Source organism: Gamsiella multidivaricata (genome assembly GCF_025024155.1).
Source record: "Gamsiella multidivaricata strain RSA 2152 chromosome Unknown BC939scaffold_133, whole genome shotgun sequence".
In the NCBI taxonomy this organism is placed as follows: Eukaryota; Fungi; Mortierellomycota; class Mortierellomycetes; order Mortierellales; family Mortierellaceae; genus Gamsiella; species Gamsiella multidivaricata.
Window position 1 is genome coordinate 23,129 of NW_026251841.1, and position 20,721 is coordinate 43,849.

Sequence of the window (20,721 nt, forward strand, 5' to 3'; positions counted from 1 at the left end):
GACCAAAACATTATTGTGGAGCTCGACAACCAAGCGGTCGTGCAACAATACCAGCAGCTTGTGCGTTCCCGTGCGGACACGTTACCTCGTAAGCGGTTCCGTAGTACGTACTCTGGACACTGGGCAGCACTACACAAAATTGTCCAGGATCGGTCTGGGTCGGTGGAGGTGAGGTGGGTCCGTGGGCACAGCACCAACACTGGCAACAATCTTGCAGACACTGTGGCGACAGCCGCCGTCCGAGTCGAGTCAATGCCCTGGTCGGTTGATTTAAGCGAGCAGCAAGACATCCGCTTTTTTGCACATTGCCACGATCATCTTGTGGAACATGATCTGCGGCAGCTACTCAAGCAGCAGACGACAATCAGGCGTCATCAGGCCTGGACAACCCAACGTCGTGTCAAGAGAGCGATACCAGATCTTGCCGACGTGGAGTGGCGGTCCACCCTTGCCCATGTCCACGACAAGCGCTCTGTGCACACGTTCTTCAGCAGTGCTGCTGATACGTCCCAGAGGACACATCATATTAAGAAGCTGCATGGTATGCTGCCTACCCTGAATACCATGAAGGCTCGCCACCCGAGTCTATATCCTGACCGTGTCTGCTGCGTCTGCGATGTTCAGGACGAAGACAACCATCACCTGTGGACGTGCAGTGCTACTAGAGATGTCCACAAGGAGATCTGGCGCGAAGGGCTACAGCAGATTGATAAGTGGGGACGAGCTGCAACGACCGCATACAACAAGAACAGCAAGAAGCAGCAAGAGCGTGATAGGATCCGCGCTGGAGCCACCGCTGCTGCACCGAAACCCATTCGATGGGTTTGTCCTAACAACGAGACCCACATCCGAGGTCTATCCTGTATCGCCGGGACCCGATCAATGCTCAAAGGCGACGAGTATCATGACCGCTCTCCGGATCTGACCTGGAGCATCAGCGATTTATGCCGTGGCATCACACCCGTAAGCCTTATCAAGGAGTGGGGCAGTCTATTTACCTCGCCATCGTCGATTGCGCGCCAGGTCATTCACAAGTTCGTCGGCTTTATTGAGGAGAAAGCTACGGAGCTGATCTGGAAACCACGCTGCAAGGCCACTATTGCTCGAGAGCGAGAATGGGGGATCACAGCCAAGATGAAACGAACTCCATACAAGGGACCGAGAGGGGACTGGAGTGATGGGTATGGATACATTAGCGACGATGACCAATGTCCGTGTGGTGCATTACTCGCTGACCATGTAAACGGGAGCTGCCCTGGCCCCGTGCTTGACCCAGACGCAGCGGATCGGACGCTGCTGGATTGCCTGCAAGGGAGGAGGCGGTTGACAACCATGGAGGGGATGGGGAAGATACCCTTCTTGTAACAAGGTGTTTTCAGCTTTTAACACACTGATGAGGTGTGGCAATTGTTGCGCAGGCCCTAGGGGCAGGCCCGGGGAATGTGACCTGTCTTTTGGCGACTGTGGATCGGTTCCGCTTTGGTGGTGAGGACAGCGATAGTAGATCTTTGCTAGTTAGTCTGATAGATTCGCAGAGTCAATTGACTCGAGAGACAAGTTGTTATAAAAAAAAAAAAAAAAAAAAAAACTCATTGCCGACATTGCAGGCGATGAAGAAACGACATCCAGATACCTACCAAACGGACATATGTCGTAGGTGTGAGAGGGAACCAGAGACGAACGATCATCTTTGGCGTTATTCAGCTACCTTGTGCGACCAGCGACAAGAGTGGAGGGACGCGGTGGAGGAAGTGGAGTTGAATGGATATCGTGCATGGAGACAGGCAGTGCGAAAATGGGAACAGGAGAGAGAGGAGGCCGAACGGAAGGACAAGCCCTTCACTGCGACTTGTCCCAACTTCTCGGCAACAGGAACGAACGCTATCTGGGAGTCAATGCAGTGATTCAGGGGACGGCGGAAAGACGAGGGACATATCGGGTTGCGGAAGGAGAGGAGCCGGAGAGTGAGGCAGATTGGGAGGTCAAGGAGTTATACCGAGGTTTGGTGCCAATGAGACTCATTGAGACCTGGAAGCAGCTATTTACCACCACCAAGTGGATTGCGACGATCATGGTGACAAAGTTCGTGAGCAGGATCGAAGAATTTGGCAGGACCAAGATATGGAACAAACGATGCGAGGACACTATCGCCTGGGAAAAGTCAGTTGGAATCACCTTCATGAGCAAACGCGCCGGAGGACGCAACGGTGATCGGGGACACCAACGTAGTGTTGGTGATTTCTCTGATTTGAAAGGGAGACGGTTACTTGCAACGGAGATCCAGGAAGGTAGACGGGCCGCGGATTATAGGGTGCTACAGCATTGCTTGGGGCGAGGGAAGTTGGACATAATGGAGGGGTTATTCGGTTTAAAAACAACTTTATTAACATTGGATCTGGATTAGGAGACGTGTATCGCGCAACAGGTCACGCAGGAGTTAGGTTAGGCTAGCTATGCGACATGGGTTATGAATTTGACGCCTCAAGCCAACATAGTTGGTAGGGGATGCGGCTCTGCCGTGCATGGAAGGTATCTATGGCTTCAAAGTCTTTGCGGACCATGCGTCTTGTGCTCACGGGGATTTATGTTAATAATAAAAAAAAAAAAGCCAGGTGTTGCTGGAGTTCTTATCGGCAAATGGCTGTAAAATGGGTCAATTTTACTAACACGGTATCGTTTTATTAGTTGCCTCGGCCCCGATAAATATATCCGCATCCATAAGCCATGCTTCAAATGAAGTGCAGATTGGGTCGAGAGAATAGTGGACAGGTTTTAAAAGTGAATTGTCACTGATGGAATTTGAATAACTGATCCTGTCCAAGATCAGGGGTAAAGGATTTTCTGTGGGTTGATGTCTGTCTCGCATCGTGGCAATGGCGTATCGACAATTTGCTCCGTCAGTGCAAGCGCAACTATTTTATATAGAAACGAAACTTTGGTAAGATATACAAATGAGAGGTTCGTTATTTGTTACAGATTATATGATATATTATTGATGGCGCACCTGTGGTTACTGGGGGACGTCCAATAGACTTGTTGTGCGCGTTGATCTTGATAAGATAATTATCATAATACCTGAGCAAGGACGTATGTGTGTGTATTAGTGCTAAACCCGTTGAACGAGTCATTTTTACATAATATTCAAACTTCTGCTTACCCTCGACCATGGCCAAGTCGCGTTCCTGTGTGGTCGAACGCAAGTCCAGGCATGACAATAAGATCAAGTCCATGCAAGGTATCCAACGCTAAAAGTGTATAGTCGCAGGAGAAATGATTATAAAGCCCTGAGCTGGGAGGTTTTTTTTGGTCATAATGAGCTACATGACGACAGTAGCGCGTGTCGAGCGATGATGAGGTGTCGATGTTTACCGTTTTCTCTTGATTCATCGTGGGCTGGTTCAGGGATATTCCAGCTATTCTTGGGCAAGGACATAAAGTCTTCCCAGGATTCAATCTTGACCATATCCATATTGCTGCCTTTACACCTAGGAACATAACATGATTTGTCTAGGAGGACATATATAAATATTTGTGTATATCAAAAAGGGTCAGAAAAGAGTAATCGAAGGATTGTTCTGGGATTAGGACAGGTTCACTTACTCTGTTCCAACAGCGTCCGAATGATATCTGGAGTAGAGATCTCGCCATGCATACTGATATACACACTGACGTTCTGACTTTCTTTGAACACGGGCATCTCCAAGAGCTTCTCAGTCACGATCAAGGCTGAGAATCAGGAAATACCCATTAATACCAATAATCAGGATTATCAATGATGGATGTGCTCGAATGGCGAAACAACGGGTTTAAAGAGGAGGGCTAGCGCGCGGTAGAAAGGATGAGAGGGCGTTTGAAGCTCAAAAACGAGACAACACGACTTACACTGGCGCCTGATCTCCTCCGGCGTGAGAGCAGCGAGCTTCTGTCGCAAGTCCTTTCGGATCGTATTCTTGAGGGCACGCAATGCAGGATTCATGAGGATCGAAAGGAGGAAATGCTTAATGATTCAAAGATGGTGTCTATTGTAATGAGTGCTCGCATGCTGCTGTACAACCAGCGGGTTTCAGGTCGAGGTATGGATTGAGTATGTGACTCTTCATCTAGTGGTGTGGGAAGCGCCCAGGACTTGGACACATTTCTGACAGGGTTCCGGAATAGAAAAGAGCAGGTAAAAACGTTGCAGGTGGAAAGCGCGTTGTTTGCGACAACACTGCCTCCCTGGCACGTTGTAGGATTGCATGCATCAGATTCATAGATCCGGCCTTGTTTATCCTGGATGATCCAAGAGCTCAATAGAGGAGATCGTCCGAGGACGCCCAAGAGAGATGGAAAGAGAGGAGTTATGGTGCATCGCATGTGTAAATATAGCGCCAAACAGTAACTCTTTCATGATGGGGCTCCTCGTTGTTTTGTACGTACGTGTTTACTTGCTTCAAAATAATGCCCCGACGTATTACAAAACCCTTTGCGAAGAACCTTGAAGAGATAAAAGGACATTCCAACCACGGACTAGCCTGGTTGTCGTATTGACAAATGCATACACATGCATGAACTAAGTCCATCTATATTTGCCGCCAAACAGGGACCTTTAAATCATATAAAGCTTTATATTATATATTGGTTCGAACCGTCATCTTGGTAGGTACCATTCAGCTCTCGATTTTCTTATTGGGGTTTCCTCGACTTGAATTCAGGAACGGGAAATAGTGTGATGGGGATACTTCGGTGGCGATCAGGAAGGCACGGTGCTTTGAGAGTACCTGCGCTAGGGTGTATAGCTCTTAGGACACCCGTTCGTCCACATCAGTCCATGTCTGCTCTCAGTCTGCTTCGCTGCTCTCTCGATTTGATTGTCTTCATTTTTTGTTGCATTGCTCGGTCCACTCCCTGGTGCTTGAACTGCCACTTCATCTGGGATTGCATTTGCAAGAGGTCTCCATCCAAAGAGAGCCAAGCAAGTCAATGAAGATCCAATTCAACCCTCGAGTAGTACATTTTTATACCATGCTAATATATAGCCTTCTTTTTTGTTCAGGTGGGGAAGCAAGCGTATTAGTTTTCTTTACATCTTTCACTGTCATCTTTCTCCCCCTCGCACCCCCTGTCTTTCTCGCCTCTCTCTTTCTCTTTTTCTCTTTTTCTCTTTTTCCTTCTCTGTCCCCCTTCTCTCTCTCCCTCTTTCTCTCCCTCCCCTCTACTCTCCTCTCCCCTCCCTCCCTCTTTCTCAAAGATACACCTCTCATTTGCCACTACTTCGGTTTGTGTACACAAAATAGCACTCCTCCTCCCCTCTTGCTTGCTACACACCTCCTTGCACCTCCTCCTTCCCATTCCCCCATCCTGCTCCTCAATTGCTCACCAAAATCCATCTCTTTTTTTTTCACTTCCCTCCCCCTCCTTTATTATTTGGTTTTTCTCGTCCTTGTCCATCGCCTGGTCGATAAGTCGTCAGCTCTGGTCTTCATTCCCTTCTCCTCCTTCCCTGTCGCTCACGAACGACTAAACGTTGTGAGTATATCCGTGCTCCGTGCTTGGTCCCATCCCCAGTTGAATCTTGTTCTGTAACAGAGGCGCCCGTCTACACCACCCCTTTTCATCGACATGAACAGGCGTTGTCTTGCCACTAGTAAAGACGACCCAGAAAAAAGAGAAAAGGGTGTACCCCCAAAGCTGCCTGCTTGATCCAGGCACACCCACTTCAACGAATACATTTTTTTATGCTCTTTCCTTTCCCGTTTCGAACCCGCCCTCTCCAAAACATGCTACACTGCGATTAAAAAGACCTCCGCGTCTCACCCGTGCATGCAGCTTTTCTGCAGCAACTGTATGCATCTTCACCCTTTCCTTTGCTGGTCCCCAAACCTCCAAGCTCCTATTCTCTCAATCCATCGCATTAGTCGTGCTTTTTATACTGCGTTCAAACTGCTTTCCACAAAACACCACCGTTATTGCCCTCGACATCGCACCACTGGGTCGACCTATTCATGAGCCTCAGGTTGTATCAATGTGTGCCTAAAGAGGCTTATTGAGGCAACCGACACAGCACCTGCGGCACTACAATCACCACTGCTAATCTCCCTAGATCTCGACATATCCTTTGCCAATGCACCTTCCTGACATTTCCTTCCTTGGTTCCTTAGACACAGTTTCGGTCCACATCAACCCGCAACGTTACCAGCCATACCACGGCAGCTTTGATTCAAATTCTGGAGCACAGCACCACCAACACCCCTCACGCAACGATCAGTTCTTTTGCCATTACCAGTGCACACATTCAAATCACAGCACAAACCTTGTGCCTGAACGCATCAGTACACCAGTATTGCAGGATACAAATTCACGGCATCGGTTCCCTGACATTTACTCTACTTCTACTGTCACTTCCGTCTCGTCGTACACTCTTTGCGTCGATTCTTCGCCAGAAGTCCATCACGCAAGAATTCCTTCGCTACAGCATTCCTATACACCAACCTTACAGCAGCCACAACAGCAGCCACGACAATATCAACAGGAGGAACAACAGATTGGCGTTTGGCACAAAATCCCTCCGCACTCGGTGCGCGCCTCAGCGATTGGCATAGACGGACCGGTCAACACACCATCAGATACCTTCACGTCGAATCTTGCGCCATCACAGATATCGTGCGCGAGTCCAGATGAGGCTGCCGCTATGGGCAGCGACGATGGCAACAATATGTTCATGAACCCATGCGCCGACGGTGAATTCATCGTACGAGCACTGCATGAATACCATACCGATAGCGTAGGACATCTCTCCTTTTCACAGTTCCAGTATATCAAAGTTACACATCGAGAAGACTCCGGATGGTGGCTAGGCGAGAGCGAGAACAATCGTGGTTGGTTTCCAAGCAACCGCGTCGAAAGAGTCTCTTCTGTCTACGAGTCTGAGGTAAGAAAATGGATCTTCCTAGCCTCACGTGCGTGCAACCTCAACGCCCGTACTATACTACTTAGGTAACTGACATACAATGTTTTTTTTTTTTTTTTTTTTTTTTTTCGCTCCCTCTCTCTCCAATGTTGCTTTCTTTTCTCTCAGTATCTTTCGCGCCCAACATCAGTAAGTCCGCAGCCATGGAACGATATCTGCGAAAGCCAGTTCAACAACAAGCAGATTGAATATAGGTTTTTTTCTAATCGATGTTCTACGCAGATTACATCGGAAGACTACGATCAAATTAGGACCGGATTGGACGGTGTGGAGACCCAGTTCTTGGGAGAGCCAGTAACAGAATCAGTATCAGACAGCATGCACTTGGATTGGGGCGCTATATCCCCAACGATCGGACGGACCAGAGCGGGACAGCTAGCGTTTCCTCCTAGTCAACTTTCAGCACTCCAACCATACTATGGTCCAGATTCACCACCAATAAGCGACAGTAGTAACACTGACCTCCCCAATGCGTACTCGGAATTCATTGCGGAAGTGACACTTTATGTGGATGAGCTTAGAGAGGCCGCCTCTGATGGACAAGTAGACCGATACCAGCCCACGGTAGCCAACATCATTTCGTGCGTCAAAGCTTTACTGATCTTCACCAACACTATTGCACGGGATAGTGAAGTTCTGCGGACATATCCGGAACTCGAAAAGTCAAGGCGTATCATTCTTCGCGCACTAGGCAAGTTGTATTCAAAATGCCTTGTCGCAAATGGATCGCAGGCGCTAACTACATCGAGGCAACGCCAGTTCGCGGTCGAAAAGCTGGGGATATTCAGCGGGCAGGTCCTTGAGGGGATCACCGAATTTGCGACACGTTCGCGGGAGATTGGCTTGAGAATACGGGCTGAAATCACGGCAGCATCACCAAAGCGAGGAGAGTTGGGTATTATCATCCCGAGCACTGGGGACATTGAAAATTCTCCACCATCTTCAAACTCACACGGATCACACGGAAAGCGCAGGCGTGTATCTCGAGCGGGATCCGCGAAGGGATACAAGTCGTTTAATGCGGTTCGTCAGTGGAAGGCGGAGCATGTCCAAAAATATGCTACAGCAAGGAAAGCAATCGAGCTATTATTGACCGAGTACATGGACTGTTTGAACGGAGAGAGCGGCAGCACAGGCCTGGATATGATTTTGAGAACGACGATCCAAGCAGCCCAGGCAGTCGAGATTTTCCTCGCCAGCGCGGAAGAGTTGAAGACGAGGACCAGCATAAAGGAGGAGAACGACTACGCGATCCATAGAGCTCAACTTTCAGCGACATCGACTAAACTCTTCGAGTATATCAAGTCATTGCAGAGCGGAGGAGGAGCCATGATCTACTCAACTGAGACGATTCTGGCCAGGTTCATGAGTCTTGCATCGTTGCTGCTGAGATGCCTAGTGGATCTCCATCCCAAGTCCAGCCATGGAGGACAGGAACAGTTTCAATCCGACAAAGAGGCCTCATCTTCCGAAGACCAGGAACCAGAGGAACAGGATGTTTCGTCCGCAGTCTCGAGAATGGCTCCCGCTTTTGAAACATTCAGCAGAGGCCAAATGAATGGGAAGGTCTCGTCTTCTGCAGGACTGGTTAGCTGGAGCGACGATTTACCACCAAAATTTGGTTCATCCAGGAACGTGAGCCCACCGAGGTTCAAGTACCCGCCAGGCCCTGGGGGTCCGGTCTCCCCTCTCAGTAGGAAGTTCGCCTCTCTCAACTCCCTGCACGACCGCTACAAGCGGCCCAACGGTGGACTGTCTTCTTTCGACAAGGACACTGGACGCTTCAGCTCGGATATGGGTTACGACGAAAGTGATGATCTGGATAGAAATATAATGGGTCCCTATCGATCGAGCCATGACTCTGCCGTGATGTTCATGAGCGGGCGAAACACTCCACACCACAGTCTGATGAGCAGAGGCTCCCCGACCGCTGCTCCGATCGCCAAGGAGCGCGATCTTGGTCGCAAGGTCCTCTCTGGTAAGCGTTTTATTACAACCCAGTGCTGACTCTGCGATAAATTAACACAAGACTCTCTACTCACTAATCCGTTTTAAATGTATCTTGATCTGTTACCTATAGACACAAGGATTCCATCGATTCGACGTGACAACGATGAAAATGAACAGGAAAGACTGAACGCCGCTATGAGAAGTGCGGAGAGAACAGTAACCGAGATATTTGTACCAGTCCAGGAAATGTCACAGCTGGTAGAAGAAGTAATTACGCCGGCACCTCAAACAGCAGATCAAACGTTCAATCAGAATCTGGCGGCATCATCAACGCCAAATCTTGGACCGCAACGAACATCATATTCCAGTCCCTCGCGTGCATCATACGAAACTTCAGTACGTACACAGACAAAGACGACAGATAACGCCACGTTGCCTACATCGCCGGCAAACACGCCGGGAACATCAAGCAGGAATGGGCGTCCCAGTACTCCAACGGATGTATCAAGGATCCTCGCCGAGGATTCGGATATGGTCGGGCTGGGTGTCAGTGTTCTCGGAAAAGCAGTGTCCAGAAACTCTGTCTCACCGGGGGCTTCTGGCCAAGGATCGGGAGCGGTTTCTCGTTCAATGCGTGTACGCAGTCCTGTCCCATCTTCACCGAATCTGGAGCCATCTAAACGAGTACAACTGTCAGAATTTTCTTCTCGTCCTCACAGTCCAAGCCTAGGTCCTGAGCCGCGGACGTACTCAAGAAACAGCAATGGATCCAGCAATAATCTAACGACTGCAGTCACGCCAAGTTCGAAACGAGAATCTCAAACCTCCGTTCGCTCAGACATTTCGACAGGGAGACGATCGAAGGACAGTCAGCTATCAGGGGATCAGGATAGCACGCAGGATCGACCTCATCCATCGATTCAATCAGCACCGCGCTTGGACTCGAGGGCAAGTGCTAGTCTTCGACCAGAGCCTCAGGGAAGGGATGAAGAATTGCTATCCGGACTTGTCACCCCTACAACCCCTAACATCCAGACTTTTGTGGATGGTCAACCTCCCCAAAGACCAGGCAAGAGTCATCGTAGAGAGAGCGCTCAATCGACGCTGAGTGTTGCAAACAGCATGCACTCTAGATCTGGTGGGGGTTTTCGTCCGATTTCTCCAGCCCTATCCACCCGAAACGGCGGCCAGGATATTGGAGCGCGAGGGCGGCTATCAACTGAGAGCACCGCAGCTGATGAAAGGCAGCAGCAGCATCGACATCCACAGCAGCTGACAAGGGCAAAGCCTAGCGTACCGCCGTATCGTCCACGCCAAAACAAGGTCGGTCAATCAAAGGGCCGGCCCAGTACTGAGTCCAAACAGGAAAGCGTCCTGGCTACACCATGGTTCCTCGAGAACGACTACGAACCAGACGAAGTGCTATACAACGACAACGGCGCGTTGGTGGCGGGCACTCTGGATGCCTATATCGAGATGCTGACGTCACACAAGAATACCCCAGGTACTTCATCATATTGCTAAGCTTAAGACTTCTTTATCGATTATTTGTGATGACAAGTGGATATCTAACGATTTTTGTTTTTTATTTGCTTACCAGATCCAGCATTTGTCACGACGTTCTTTACGACTTTCCGGCTGTTTACCGATCCCATGGAACTCGTTCAGCTTTTAAAAAAGCGGTTCGTCAAACCTCCTCCATCTGGACTTGACGATCAGGAGCGCATGACCTGGCAGCAGGAAAAGCAGGAGCGTGTCCAAAAGAGGTGGGCTATAAGAAACATTTATATATATATATTTGTATATATATAGTGCTGCGACTAATGCACGTATGGTGTTGATTGATGTTTCCTTAGGGTGCAAATTGCTCTCAAGACTTGGCTAGACGGATATTGGGTCTCTGCAAAGGACCGAGCAGCGTTCAAGCCAATTATGGACTTTGTCACCCAGGAAATGATGGCAATTCTCCCCGGCCCATCTGGTCGTATGTTAGATATGCTGAATCAATGGGCCAACAAACGAAAATCGCTCAATCTCCATGGTCGACCTCAGACCCTCAGCAAGTCTCGCTCTCATGAAAGGATTAACCAGCTCACACAGGAGCCTGGAAGCATCCAAGGTAGTGGCATCACCGGTAGCAGCAGCAAACCATATGCTACGCTCAAAGAGAAGCACTCGATCGATCAGTCTCGACCAATTAGTCGAAGGGGTATTAGTGCTTTCACGAACAGGGATAGTCTCTATTCTCGAGGTCCGCCTGTGCCGTTAGTCAATAAGGCCTTGCTGAGTGCCCTGGCGAGCGATGCGACGATGGCCAAAGTTGTGGTAACAGATATCAAACCCGTGGAATTGGCGAGGCAGCTGACAATCATGGTGGGCAAGCTGCTTTTGGAGATCCCATACCTGGAACTCCTTGCAAAAGAGAGGCCTAATTGCTCTCGCGTAGTTCAATTATCGAATAAGGTACTGTAGCCTAGCACTCTTCTTTATTTCGTATTTTGATTATATGTTACTCCAGGACAGCTTGTAACCGGTTTTTTGTTTGCTTTTTGTAGATTACGTGGTGGGTCACGGATACCATCGTAGACGAGCCCAGTGTTAAAAAAAGAATTGGTGTCCTCAAGCACTGGGTGGAAGTTGGTGAAGAATGCCTGAAGCTGAATAACTTTGAGACACTTATGGCCATCAGCTGTGCCATTGAATCGAGCACGGTGAGACGCTTGCACAATACCTGGGAGGTAAGTTTCCCGTTTCCTCTTTGGTTACTTCTCCGATTTACGTGGCATCATAGTCTGACGCATGTCATCGTTTTTTATGTGCCTTTCTTACCCAGGGTATCAGCAAGGCGTACGTTGAGCGCTACGAACAGCTGAGGAAGATCATCTCGAATGACTTTAACTACAGTCTCTACAGGGCTAAGCTGAAGACCGTCCAGGCACCTTGCGTCCCCTTCTTGGGTAATTAACACGCGCACAGAAAGATAGAAAATGATCATTCTGCTGACTATCTACGGACTGCATATTAACACGTTTTTCTGCTTTTTTTTTTTTGTTCTCAGGGTTGTATTTTACTACGATTACCTATATTGAGGATGGAAATTCAATTTACAAGGAACTTAATCCCCCGGAACTAGCACTAAACTCTACATCGTCCGCCACGTCCATACCTGTTCCACCTACCACTCCTACGCCCGTCACAACTAAAAAGCTGCTCCGATATGGTCGATTCTCTCAACTGGCCAAAGCGGTTCAAGAATTTCGAGATCTCCAGGGCATTTACGACTTGTTGGAGGTTCCAAGGATGCGTGATTTTATCTTGAAGCGTACGGAAACCATAGATTTGGAGAGGAGCTATCAAAAGAGCAAGGCGATCGAGCCCGGCCGACCTACGCCGAGCAATATACCCGGAACTGGAGGAAGTAGTGGTAGCAGCAGCCAAAGATCGAGCATCAGTATGGGTACAAGACCGGGCGCAAACAGGGGTCTGTTTTATGGAGGGATCACTAATTCGGAGATGAGCAGCGGCAATAGCATGCCGGCAAGGTTGAACAAGTTGTCATTCTTCAGAAAGAGCACGAGGACCGAGCGCCCTTAAAGACTTTGTTTCTTTTCTTTTTTGTTTTATCCATATAATGTACAATAATACAGCAAAATAAAATAATAGCCAGAAAGATAGACGAAACAGGGGAACTGAAAGTGCAAACAGCCATGGTTACGAACTAAAGGATCATGGCGCTTCTGAGTCTACAGGGGTTGGATTTGTCGCCGTTGAACCAATCGGTCCCAGTGCAGTCGAACTTGAGCTTGATGGTTCACGATGAGCCGCGGTCACGCTCAGTCCTCCATTGCTGTGGTTCAAAGCGACAAAGCAGCTAATACTGTGGTTCGTGCACTTCTTTCCCATCATTTGCGCTTGGCAGACATGCGAGTAGTCCTGGTAAACGCTTACATGGGCTTCATCGCGCTTGGGAGCAGAGACAAGGTGTAGGGCTGCATCTCCGATCACGATGTCCGGATCCTTCTCGAGGCTCTCAGTTGTGATGTCGACCTCACTGGTGAAAGGAGCCGGGGGGCGGTAGCTGACAGGACTCACCACAGATGCCGTGTCTTCCTCACCCCCGGCAGGGTTTCTTGCAGCTCGCGCTGCAGCCTCGGCGTCCTGCTGGAGCTGACGACGTAGGTTGCGTCGACGATTGTTTCTACGGCGGTAGGCGATCACACCAAAGGCAACACCGGCGATCACGGCCAAGGGGATAAGGATGTAGGCGAGGGGGTTAGTGTTGAGGGGCTTGTCGCCATCGCCTGGTTTGTTTGGTGGGGTGTTGGTAATGGCCTTGTCAACACCGTTGTGGTCGCTTGATGATGGGTTGCTGGGACCAACTGGAATCATGGATCCGGTTCCAGAAAAGAATGAGGTGAGTGAAGGAGTCGGCGATCCTGCTAGGGGTCTGGCAGCATTGTTCCCGTTGAGGTCGTTGCTATTGGTACTCGAGTTGTTGTTAGCGCCAGAGCTATTGTTGGTACCAGAGTTGTCGCTGTGAGAGCCACCATTCGTGCTGTCCTTGTCGCCTTGGCTACCATCGCGACCCGATTCGTTATCGTCGCTCGACGACGCGTCTCCATCATCTCCGGAAGCCTGGTCTCCGGATCCACCGCTCTTTCCGTCTTCGCTGTCCATGTCATCTTTGTTATCATCGCTATCACCGCCATCTTTACTTTTATCATCACTCTTTCCGTCGTTATGATCCTCTCCAGCTCTGCCATCTCTGCCCGAATTAGCGTCCTTGCCATCCTCGCTGCTCCTGCCATCGCTATCATTTTCTCCGGCTTCATTGTCCTCGCCATGTTTGCTATCGTAGTCGTCCTTTTCATCCCTGTCACCCTTATTATCCTCGCTGTCCTTGCTGTCATTATTATCTCCTCCGTCCTCAATATCCTCGCTGTGTTTGCTATCATGGTCGTTCTTGCCCTCTTTACTTCCCTTGTCGTCCTTGTCCCTTTTGTTATCCTTGCCATTCTTGTCGTCCTTGTCGTCCTTGTCTTTCTTGTTGTTCTTGTCCTCTTTTCCGTCCTTTTTGTTCTTGCCATTTTTCCCGTCCTTGCTGCTCTTGTCCTTTTTGCCATCCTTATCGCTCTGGTCCTTTTTTCCGTCCTTGTTATTCTTGTCCTCTTTGCCATTCTTGATTCCTTCCCCGTCATGCTTGCCTTTATTGGATTTATCGCGGGATCCAGCATCCTTGTCCTTCTGTGAGCCTTGGCCGTGCGATTTATTTGATCCATGGCGACCTTTACTGTTTCCGTAATCATGGTGGCCGTCTTTATCACGACCAATGTGGTGCTCCTTTGCGTGGTTATAATGACTACCCTTGCCATAATTATGGTGGCCATCCTTGCCGCGACCGATATGATGCTCCTTTGCGTGCCCAAGGTAGTTGTCCTTCCCATTGCCATGGTAGCTATCCTTCTCGTAGTCATTGCGCTCTTGATGTTCTTGCATGGCTTGCCATTCGGGGCCGTGGCGTCTGTAAAGGGTAGAATAGTGCGTGTACAGGTTCGCTGCTTTTTTAGTGACGGGATCGTTGTGTGTTGTGTGACCGAGGTCTTCGATGATGGGGGCCATGGTTATAATGATTAGCAAGATGACATAGGGTGGGTATTAAAGAATGAAGAAATTATGATATATTAAAGCAAGAACGGTGTCTACGCAGTAGTGGGTATGAAGCTGAGGGGAATCGCGGGTGTCAAGCGGAAAGAGTGGAGGTAAAGGTGAAGATATAGGCAATGCGGGGTGGTGGATATGGAACCAAACGCGTCAGTGCTCCAGCTGTATGATTGGTCACTACGTGTTTCCTAGGCTGGTCCAGTCTGCAAAGTACAGAGGCGGGTCTAAATTGTAATCCGGCCGCTGAAAATCGTGAGCTCAGACAGCGCAGCCGAGCTGCATTCATCCGTTCATCCGTTCATTGTATTCATTCCAGTTTCCACCTTCCAATCAACACTATCCACGACAACGCCGAATCAGCCAGACCTTCGTCCAAATGACTGTTGTCCGTGATATTGTCTATGCCCCCGTCTCGGACTGGGAGAAGCACACCCTCGACCTTTACTGTCCTCAAGCCCAGGCAAACCCTCATCGCTCCCTGATCGTGTTTGTTCACGGAGGTGCGTGGAGGACCGGCGACAAAAACGGATTCATAGATCTAGCCAAGAACCTTGCTGACTCTACCGGAGATGCTGTTGCTGTCGTCAACTATACGCTGTCAATTGCCGCTATTAAGAACGATCCAACCTCAGTCCCGTCCAAGGCACAGCACCCTAAACATGTCCAAGATGTAGCCCTAGCAATTGGATATCTTTACACACATGCTCAAACATATGGGACATATAACCCAGAACACATTTTCCTTGTCGGGCATTCAGCCGGTGGCCACATCACAGGGCTCTTGGCTTTGCGTCCAGATCAGTACCTGGAACCCATTGAAGCCGATCTGGGATTGACGAAGGGTACTCTACACTCAGCAATCCGTGGTGTCGTCGGCGTAGAGGGCATCTACAACGCGGACCGCCTATTGAAAAGATGGCCATCCTATCGCGATTTTATCATCCAGGGATTTGGGCAGGATCCAGCAACTCTGATTCATGGGTCTCCAGCAGGTCAAGAGATTCCACAAGACTCAGGATTCGTCCTTCCAAGATATGCTGTTATTCAATCGACCCAGGATGAGTTGGTTGATTCCGAGCAGGCCAGTGATTATTACGTGTATCTGCAGTCCCTCGCCAGTACTTCGGGGGACGGGGTTGCGCTGGAATTTGGAGACTGGGGCACTCACGACGAGATGCTGCAAACACCACAGTTCACGAAAACAATCACCACGTATATCCATGGCTGGGAGACCTCATTGGAATAGGGGCGATAGCAGCAATAAATTACAATTGATACCTTTCCCAAACATGGCCCTGCAGTCCAGAAAGGACCCCCACAGCAGCAGGGACCCCACCATTGCCCATCGGGTTTGCGCACGTGATTATTCTTGACGTCAATTCGCTTTGTTTTTTTTGTTTTTTTTCCTTCCCTTTTTGTCAAGGCGACTAGTCAAGATCGCTTCCCATCCCTCCTCCTTCTCTCCCAACTAATCCCAACAGGATAGCATCTCTGTGTAAGAGACCGCTGAATTCTTCTCGTCTTTTCCCAAATCTGCCAGTTAAGACACTCGACTGACCCCCTTTTATTCTTTCTTTTCTCTTGCATTGCTCCTCTGGCATCTCAATTTAGCACAATGTCTACGCCTCAGGACTCCATCGATAACAATATCGAGATGTGGAAGGTGAAGAAGCTGATCAAGGGTCTTGAAGCAGCTCGTGGGTAAGTGCTTGGCCTAGCCTTTGTACCACTTCTCTTTGCTCGAAGCTCTTCTTTGCCTCCTTTGTGTCTTCAATCAGGCCGCTGACATAAACCTGATTGTTAATGTTGTTAATGTCTGTGCTCACTTATTATAGAAACGGAACGTCCATGATCTCGCTCATTATTCCTCCCGGTGATCAGATCTCCCGCGTTGCCAAGATGCTGGCGGATGAGTACGGAACCGCCTCCAACATCAAGAGTAGAGTCAACAGGCTGTCTGTGTTGAGTGCCATCACCTCGACCCAGGCACGTCTGAAGTTATACACCAAAGGTAAGTTTATTTTGAACGATCATACTAAAATGACAGCTCACCACAGGATTTGGATACGACTATGACGGTGTTTCGTGATGACCATGTACCATACTTGCTCAGCAAACTAACACAGCACGACCTTGATTTCATCGCTTGCTCTGTCGTAGTTCCTCCTACTGGACTTGTTGTGTACTGTGGCACCGTCGTCACCGATGAGGGCAAGGAGAAGAAGGTCAACATAGATTTCCCTCCTCACAAGCCTATCAACACCTCTTTGTACATGTGCGATAACAAGTTCCATACCGAAGCTCTTTCTGAGCTGCTCGAGTCCGACTCCAAGTTTGGATTCGTCATCATGGATGGTAACGGTACCCTGTTTGGTACCGTCTCTGGAAACACCCGCGATGTCATTCACAAGTTCACTGTTGATTTGCCCAAGAAGCACGGTCGTGGAGGTCAGTCCGCCCTTCGTTTCTCCCGTCTTCGCGACGAAAAGCGCCACAACTACGTCCGCAAGGTCGCCGAGATGACTGTCCAGCACTTTATTACCAATGACAAGGTCAATGTCACTGGTTTAGTCTTGGCCGGTTCTGCTGATTTCAAGACCGAGCTTTCCCAATCCGACCTGTTTGACCCACGTCTCCAAGCCAAGGTTGTCAAGATTGTCGATGTCTCTTATGGTGGCGAGAACGGTTTCAACCAGGCCATCGAGCTCAGTGCTGAGGCCCTTTCCAACGTTAAGTTCGTCCAGGAGAAGCGCTTGATTTCAAAGTACTTCGACGCCATTTCTCAGGACACTGGAAAGTACTGCTTCGGAGTTGAGGATACCTTGAAGGCACTGGATATGGGCGCTGTCGAGACCCTGATCGTCTGGGAGAACTTGGATATTGCCCGTGTCACCCTCCGCAACTCCCAGGGAGAGCTCGACATCAAGCACTTCACCAAGGAGCAAGAAAAAGAGCGCACTAACTTTATCGATCCCATCGATGGCTCGGAGATGGAGATCGTGGAGAAGATGTCCTTGCTGGAGTGGCTTGCTGAGAAGTACAAGGATTTCGGTAAGATGCCTTACTGGTATTTGTCACGGCAGTATGCGATATAACAAATATCGCCAATATATTAATGCTCGGTTCTTGAATCCTGCGTTTTTTTTTCTTTCTCTTTTAAGGTGCTACCCTTGAGTTCGTCACCAACAGGTCTCAGGAAGGCTCTCAGTTCGTGAAGGGATTCGGAGGTATCGGAGGCATCCTTCGCTACAAGCTCGACTTTGACGCTATCACATACGACTCGGACGAGTTCTTCTCGGATTGACCCGATGATGAGGACAACGCTGCATCGCTTCAGGAGGGGAAGGAATTGGGTGGCGTCGTGCGCCCAGTTTAAACAGAGAGACGAATAAGTTTATGACAGAGAAGGTACGCATGAGATTTGTCTTCTTTTTTGTCGCTTGTTACTGCACTGCATTGCACTGCCTGCTGACAGTTCTCGTTTTTCTATTCTTATTTCTCTTCGTTTAGCTATCTGGTCTCTGTGTTCGAAGGAAACCTAGAATTTATTTTTCGAACGTCGTCAGATGAGCATGCGGGTGCTTGAGTATTGCAAGAGATCCATTTTTGAAATCAGAGGCACGGAGGAAAAGCACGATTAAAGAACTTGATGTTGCTATAAGTCACTAGTGCCTTTGAAATGCATTCTACTTACGCTCTCCACAGCGACACAATGCAGCGATGTGACCTTATAAACTTCGTTGCACCAGGGCCTTACGCTTCGCATAACCAGTGGCTGTTTTCACTGCAGCACAGCTAACTGTGCTAGCAGCAATCGGTTTCTCTGCATCGAATTCAGACGCTTCATACGACTCTTGAATTGTTTTTGCAGTCTAATGTCAAGTTTCAAGCATTCTCGCTGTCTTTGCTCGGCCTCAGCGACCTGCAAAAGCTCATAACTGTTTCAACGATGCAGCGGAAGGCGACATGGATCCCATTCAAGTCCTCGGGGCAAGCTAGAGACACTTCATCCTAAATCTCAGCTCCTTGGACACGAGCGCACGGATCAAACCGTGTTATCACAGCGCGACGTCTGCTCGATGTGCGCTTAAGCTCGTTGTAGACCACAAATAAAGTGCTGAATTGACAACAGATTGTCCCAAAAAAAAGTGGGTATCACGTGCGTGGATCGAATTTTTTTCTGGCTTTTTATGATCCGCCTCAGCTCTCAGCTACAGGTCCTTCTTTTCCAAATCTATTACTCGAAATGGTCTCTAAGTGAATGAATATACAAAGATACCACCGGAGAACCATCCATCACTAAACAGGGAGCAGCAAACCATCCATTGGACACATCACCAACTACAGACAACGTATCCATCGCATTCTGAGGCTTCAGCACAGCAGAATCCACAGTCAAAAACTATCATACGCATCATTCAGCTTGACAGGAGATGATGGAATGAGGCCCAACTTCATGCCGAAACTTTGATCAGGAGCTGAGGGAGAACGAGAAGGATAATTTTGCACTGTACAATTGCCGCCGCTTTCAACAGCCAAACATAACAGGATCGTTTTTTGAACACCAACCGTCCGAGGATCAACCATGTACTTCAGTTTGGCGCTTTTTACTCACTTGCAGCAAAGGAATACGTCTGGAAACGCTAATGGATCAAGGAACAGCCTCGACAGCACCAGATTTCACAGGACATCCAGTAGTAATCAGCTTCCTGAACCCGCCACTCATCTTGGACCCTGTTTGTCTTTTTTCTTTCTTTCAATCAACAGACTAAGGGTACCTCTTCGTTTGGTAAACGCCACACCAAGTCGCACACTTTGTGCCGTCGGTATGTTGATGTTAGCAGGCTGTAGGAAGGCTGCCGCTGTTTATGTTGCACCAACAAAGGACACGACTATGGAGGAGTCTGACACTACTTTTTTCTTTGGATTCGACCAACCGTTAGCTGTGGTCGTCGCTCCTTCCACAACCAGAAGAAGACTTGCGCTCAGTGCGGCTACCCAGCTGCCAAGCTCCGCTCTTGTAAGCATTGTTGATAATTTCATTTTGACAACGGGAAAAAGTACACCTGGAATTACGACAGGACAATGCGATATAATTTGGGATTATCACCATCGGAGTCAGCGTCGCGCAGATTGACAGCCTCTACGAAGCCGGTCGTACGATAAAATGCCACACGAGGATGACAAGTGCACTATGAACAGTCAGCAAAGGAAAGAAATGGACGCTAGCTATGATTGAGAAAATGGGAACCAACAACAACATGTTGTCCTTCGTTTTTGCGCTCAAAAAACATGGACGACCATATTTTAGCATCGCTTTTAAACCTGAACTCAACTAATTATTTTTTTCCCTCTGCAACACATCTTTGTAGACAACTGGAGCGAGAAGGCTACGCGCAGAAAGACCACCGGTACCGGCCGCATGCGTCACTTGTCCACTGTCAACCGCCGCTTCAAGAACGGTTTCCGTGAGGGCACCCAGGCCAAAAAGCAGGTCAAGCCTGTCGTTGCTTAAAGTAACGAAGAGACAAGCTCACCTCTTTCTTCGCGTAGCGGGAAACCTGGTTCGGTCCTTGAACGAAACGGGAAATTACCTTGAAATAAAACATGACTCGCGCAATCGAGGCACCTTTTGTTTCTTTTCAACTTGTCGACGCTCCTCCTCTCATCGTCATTTGGGTGTGTATCGAGAAGATGTGGAGTAGAGTATATGGCGGTATGTAATGAGCCACAATTGTGTAGTAGGTGGCCCAACCGCTGCGTGGTTTAGTGGATCGCCCTTTCTTGACGGGATATAGGTTTTGCCCTTGTATGTGTAACATAGCCGTGCGAACAGAGTTCTTCAATGACGGCAGCCGTGAACTAAGCATTGTGATACGCATGGCGTGATCCACACGATCTGGGGATATAAGAGTTGCGGGCTTCAGGGCTAGGCAGACGCAGCAACGAATCAAGATATTGCGGAGCGCCCATTGGGAAATCCATGGACCATGCTACGCAACATACAGAGATCATCAAGTAGAGCAAATAGTAGAGTGGGTTGTGCCACGTTTCTTTGGACCAGCAAACAGAAGTTGTCTGACCCTGTCGTCATGAGAGGCGTGAGCACAGGCTACAAGGGCCGTTTTTTCGTTTTCTAGTTATATCGCAGTCACCGTGTT

The 20,721-nt window shown here is 49.0% G+C and overlaps 6 protein-coding genes across 6 annotated transcripts; 4 read left to right on the top strand and 2 right to left on the bottom strand.

Annotated features, from left to right (window-relative positions):
- Window positions 1–2,613: 2,613 nt before the first annotated feature.
- On the bottom strand, window positions 2,614–4,345 carry BC939DRAFT_469692 (5, 10-methenyltetrahydrofolate synthetase-like protein). Its single transcript, XM_051558040.1, has 6 exons — window positions 3,883–4,345; window positions 3,601–3,726; window positions 3,370–3,507; window positions 3,158–3,245; window positions 3,005–3,075; window positions 2,614–2,912 (listed from the first exon to the last, which is right to left on the bottom strand). The coding sequence occupies exons 1-6, from the start codon at window positions 3,974–3,976 to the stop codon at window positions 2,824–2,826; spliced, it is 606 nt and encodes a 201-aa protein (XP_051406333.1). The 5' UTR covers window positions 3,977–4,345; the 3' UTR covers window positions 2,614–2,823.
- Window positions 4,346–5,803: 1,458 nt separating this feature from the next.
- Window positions 5,804–12,559, top strand: BC939DRAFT_54296 (uncharacterized protein). Its single transcript, XM_051561736.1, has 9 exons — window positions 5,804–6,910; window positions 7,058–7,078; window positions 7,172–8,927; window positions 9,030–10,403; window positions 10,500–10,665; window positions 10,756–11,362; window positions 11,455–11,637; window positions 11,733–11,856; window positions 11,958–12,559. Exons 1-9 carry the CDS (start codon window positions 6,104–6,106, stop codon window positions 12,491–12,493), a joined length of 5,574 nt encoding a protein of 1,857 aa, XP_051406334.1. The 5' UTR covers window positions 5,804–6,103; the 3' UTR covers window positions 12,494–12,559.
- A 22-nt stretch (window positions 12,560–12,581) lies between these two features.
- BC939DRAFT_469699 (uncharacterized protein) lies at window positions 12,582–14,695 on the bottom strand. The gene has a single exon (XM_051558041.1). The coding sequence runs from the start codon at window positions 14,516–14,518 to the stop codon at window positions 12,626–12,628; it is 1,893 nt and encodes a 630-aa protein (XP_051406335.1). The 5' UTR covers window positions 14,519–14,695; the 3' UTR covers window positions 12,582–12,625.
- Window positions 14,696–14,759: 64 nt separating this feature from the next.
- Window positions 14,760–15,842, top strand: BC939DRAFT_469700 (Alpha/Beta hydrolase protein). Its single transcript, XM_051558042.1, has one exon. The coding sequence runs from the start codon at window positions 14,937–14,939 to the stop codon at window positions 15,804–15,806; it is 870 nt and encodes a 289-aa protein (XP_051406336.1). The 5' UTR covers window positions 14,760–14,936; the 3' UTR covers window positions 15,807–15,842.
- A 140-nt stretch (window positions 15,843–15,982) lies between these two features.
- BC939DRAFT_54349 (eukaryotic release factor 1) lies at window positions 15,983–18,269 on the top strand. The gene is made up of 6 exons (XM_051561737.1): window positions 15,983–16,055; window positions 16,172–16,261; window positions 16,396–16,571; window positions 16,721–17,611; window positions 17,722–17,968; window positions 18,071–18,269. The coding sequence occupies exons 2-5, from the start codon at window positions 16,176–16,178 to the stop codon at window positions 17,862–17,864; spliced, it is 1,296 nt and encodes a 431-aa protein (XP_051406337.1). The 5' UTR covers window positions 15,983–16,055; window positions 16,172–16,175; the 3' UTR covers window positions 17,865–17,968; window positions 18,071–18,269.
- A 522-nt stretch (window positions 18,270–18,791) lies between these two features.
- On the top strand, window positions 18,792–20,206 carry BC939DRAFT_469704 (60S ribosomal protein L37). The gene is made up of 4 exons (XM_051558043.1): window positions 18,792–18,809; window positions 19,328–19,386; window positions 19,504–19,580; window positions 19,933–20,206. The coding sequence occupies exons 1-4, from the start codon at window positions 18,807–18,809 to the stop codon at window positions 20,073–20,075; spliced, it is 282 nt and encodes a 93-aa protein (XP_051406338.1). The 5' UTR covers window positions 18,792–18,806; the 3' UTR covers window positions 20,076–20,206.
- Window positions 20,207–20,721: the final 515 nt, after the last annotated feature.

Coding starts and splice junctions, on each gene's coding strand:
- BC939DRAFT_469692 (XM_051558040.1), bottom strand. CDS start 3,976: ATGAATCCTGCATTGCGTGCCCTCAAGAATACGATCCGAAAGGACTTG. Junction 3,508..3,600: donor TCGGACGCTGTTGGAACAGA/GTAAGTGAACCT, acceptor ATGTCCTCCTAG/ACAAATCATGTTATGTTCCT. Junction 3,076..3,157: donor CGACTTGGCCATGGTCGAGG/GTAAGCAGAAGT, acceptor GTCCTTGCTCAG/GTATTATGATAATTATCTTA.
- BC939DRAFT_54296 (XM_051561736.1), top strand. CDS start 6,104: ATGCACCTTCCTGACATTTCCTTCCTTGGTTCCTTAGACACAGTTTCG. Junction 8,928..9,029: donor TGGTCGCAAGGTCCTCTCTG/GTAAGCGTTTTA, acceptor TGTTACCTATAG/ACACAAGGATTCCATCGATT. Junction 11,638..11,732: donor GCTTGCACAATACCTGGGAG/GTAAGTTTCCCG, acceptor TTTCTTACCCAG/GGTATCAGCAAGGCGTACGT.
- BC939DRAFT_469699 (XM_051558041.1), bottom strand. CDS start 14,518: ATGGCCCCCATCATCGAAGACCTCGGTCACACAACACACAACGATCCC.
- BC939DRAFT_469700 (XM_051558042.1), top strand. CDS start 14,937: ATGACTGTTGTCCGTGATATTGTCTATGCCCCCGTCTCGGACTGGGAG.
- BC939DRAFT_54349 (XM_051561737.1), top strand. CDS start 16,176: ATGTCTACGCCTCAGGACTCCATCGATAACAATATCGAGATGTGGAAG. Junction 16,572..16,720: donor TCTGAAGTTATACACCAAAG/GTAAGTTTATTT, acceptor GCTCTGTCGTAG/TTCCTCCTACTGGACTTGTT. Junction 17,612..17,721: donor TGAGAAGTACAAGGATTTCG/GTAAGATGCCTT, acceptor TTCTCTTTTAAG/GTGCTACCCTTGAGTTCGTC.
- BC939DRAFT_469704 (XM_051558043.1), top strand. Junction 19,387..19,503: donor TCGCACACTTTGTGCCGTCG/GTATGTTGATGT, acceptor ACCAACCGTTAG/CTGTGGTCGTCGCTCCTTCC. Junction 19,581..19,932: donor AGCTGCCAAGCTCCGCTCTT/GTAAGCATTGTT, acceptor ACATCTTTGTAG/ACAACTGGAGCGAGAAGGCT.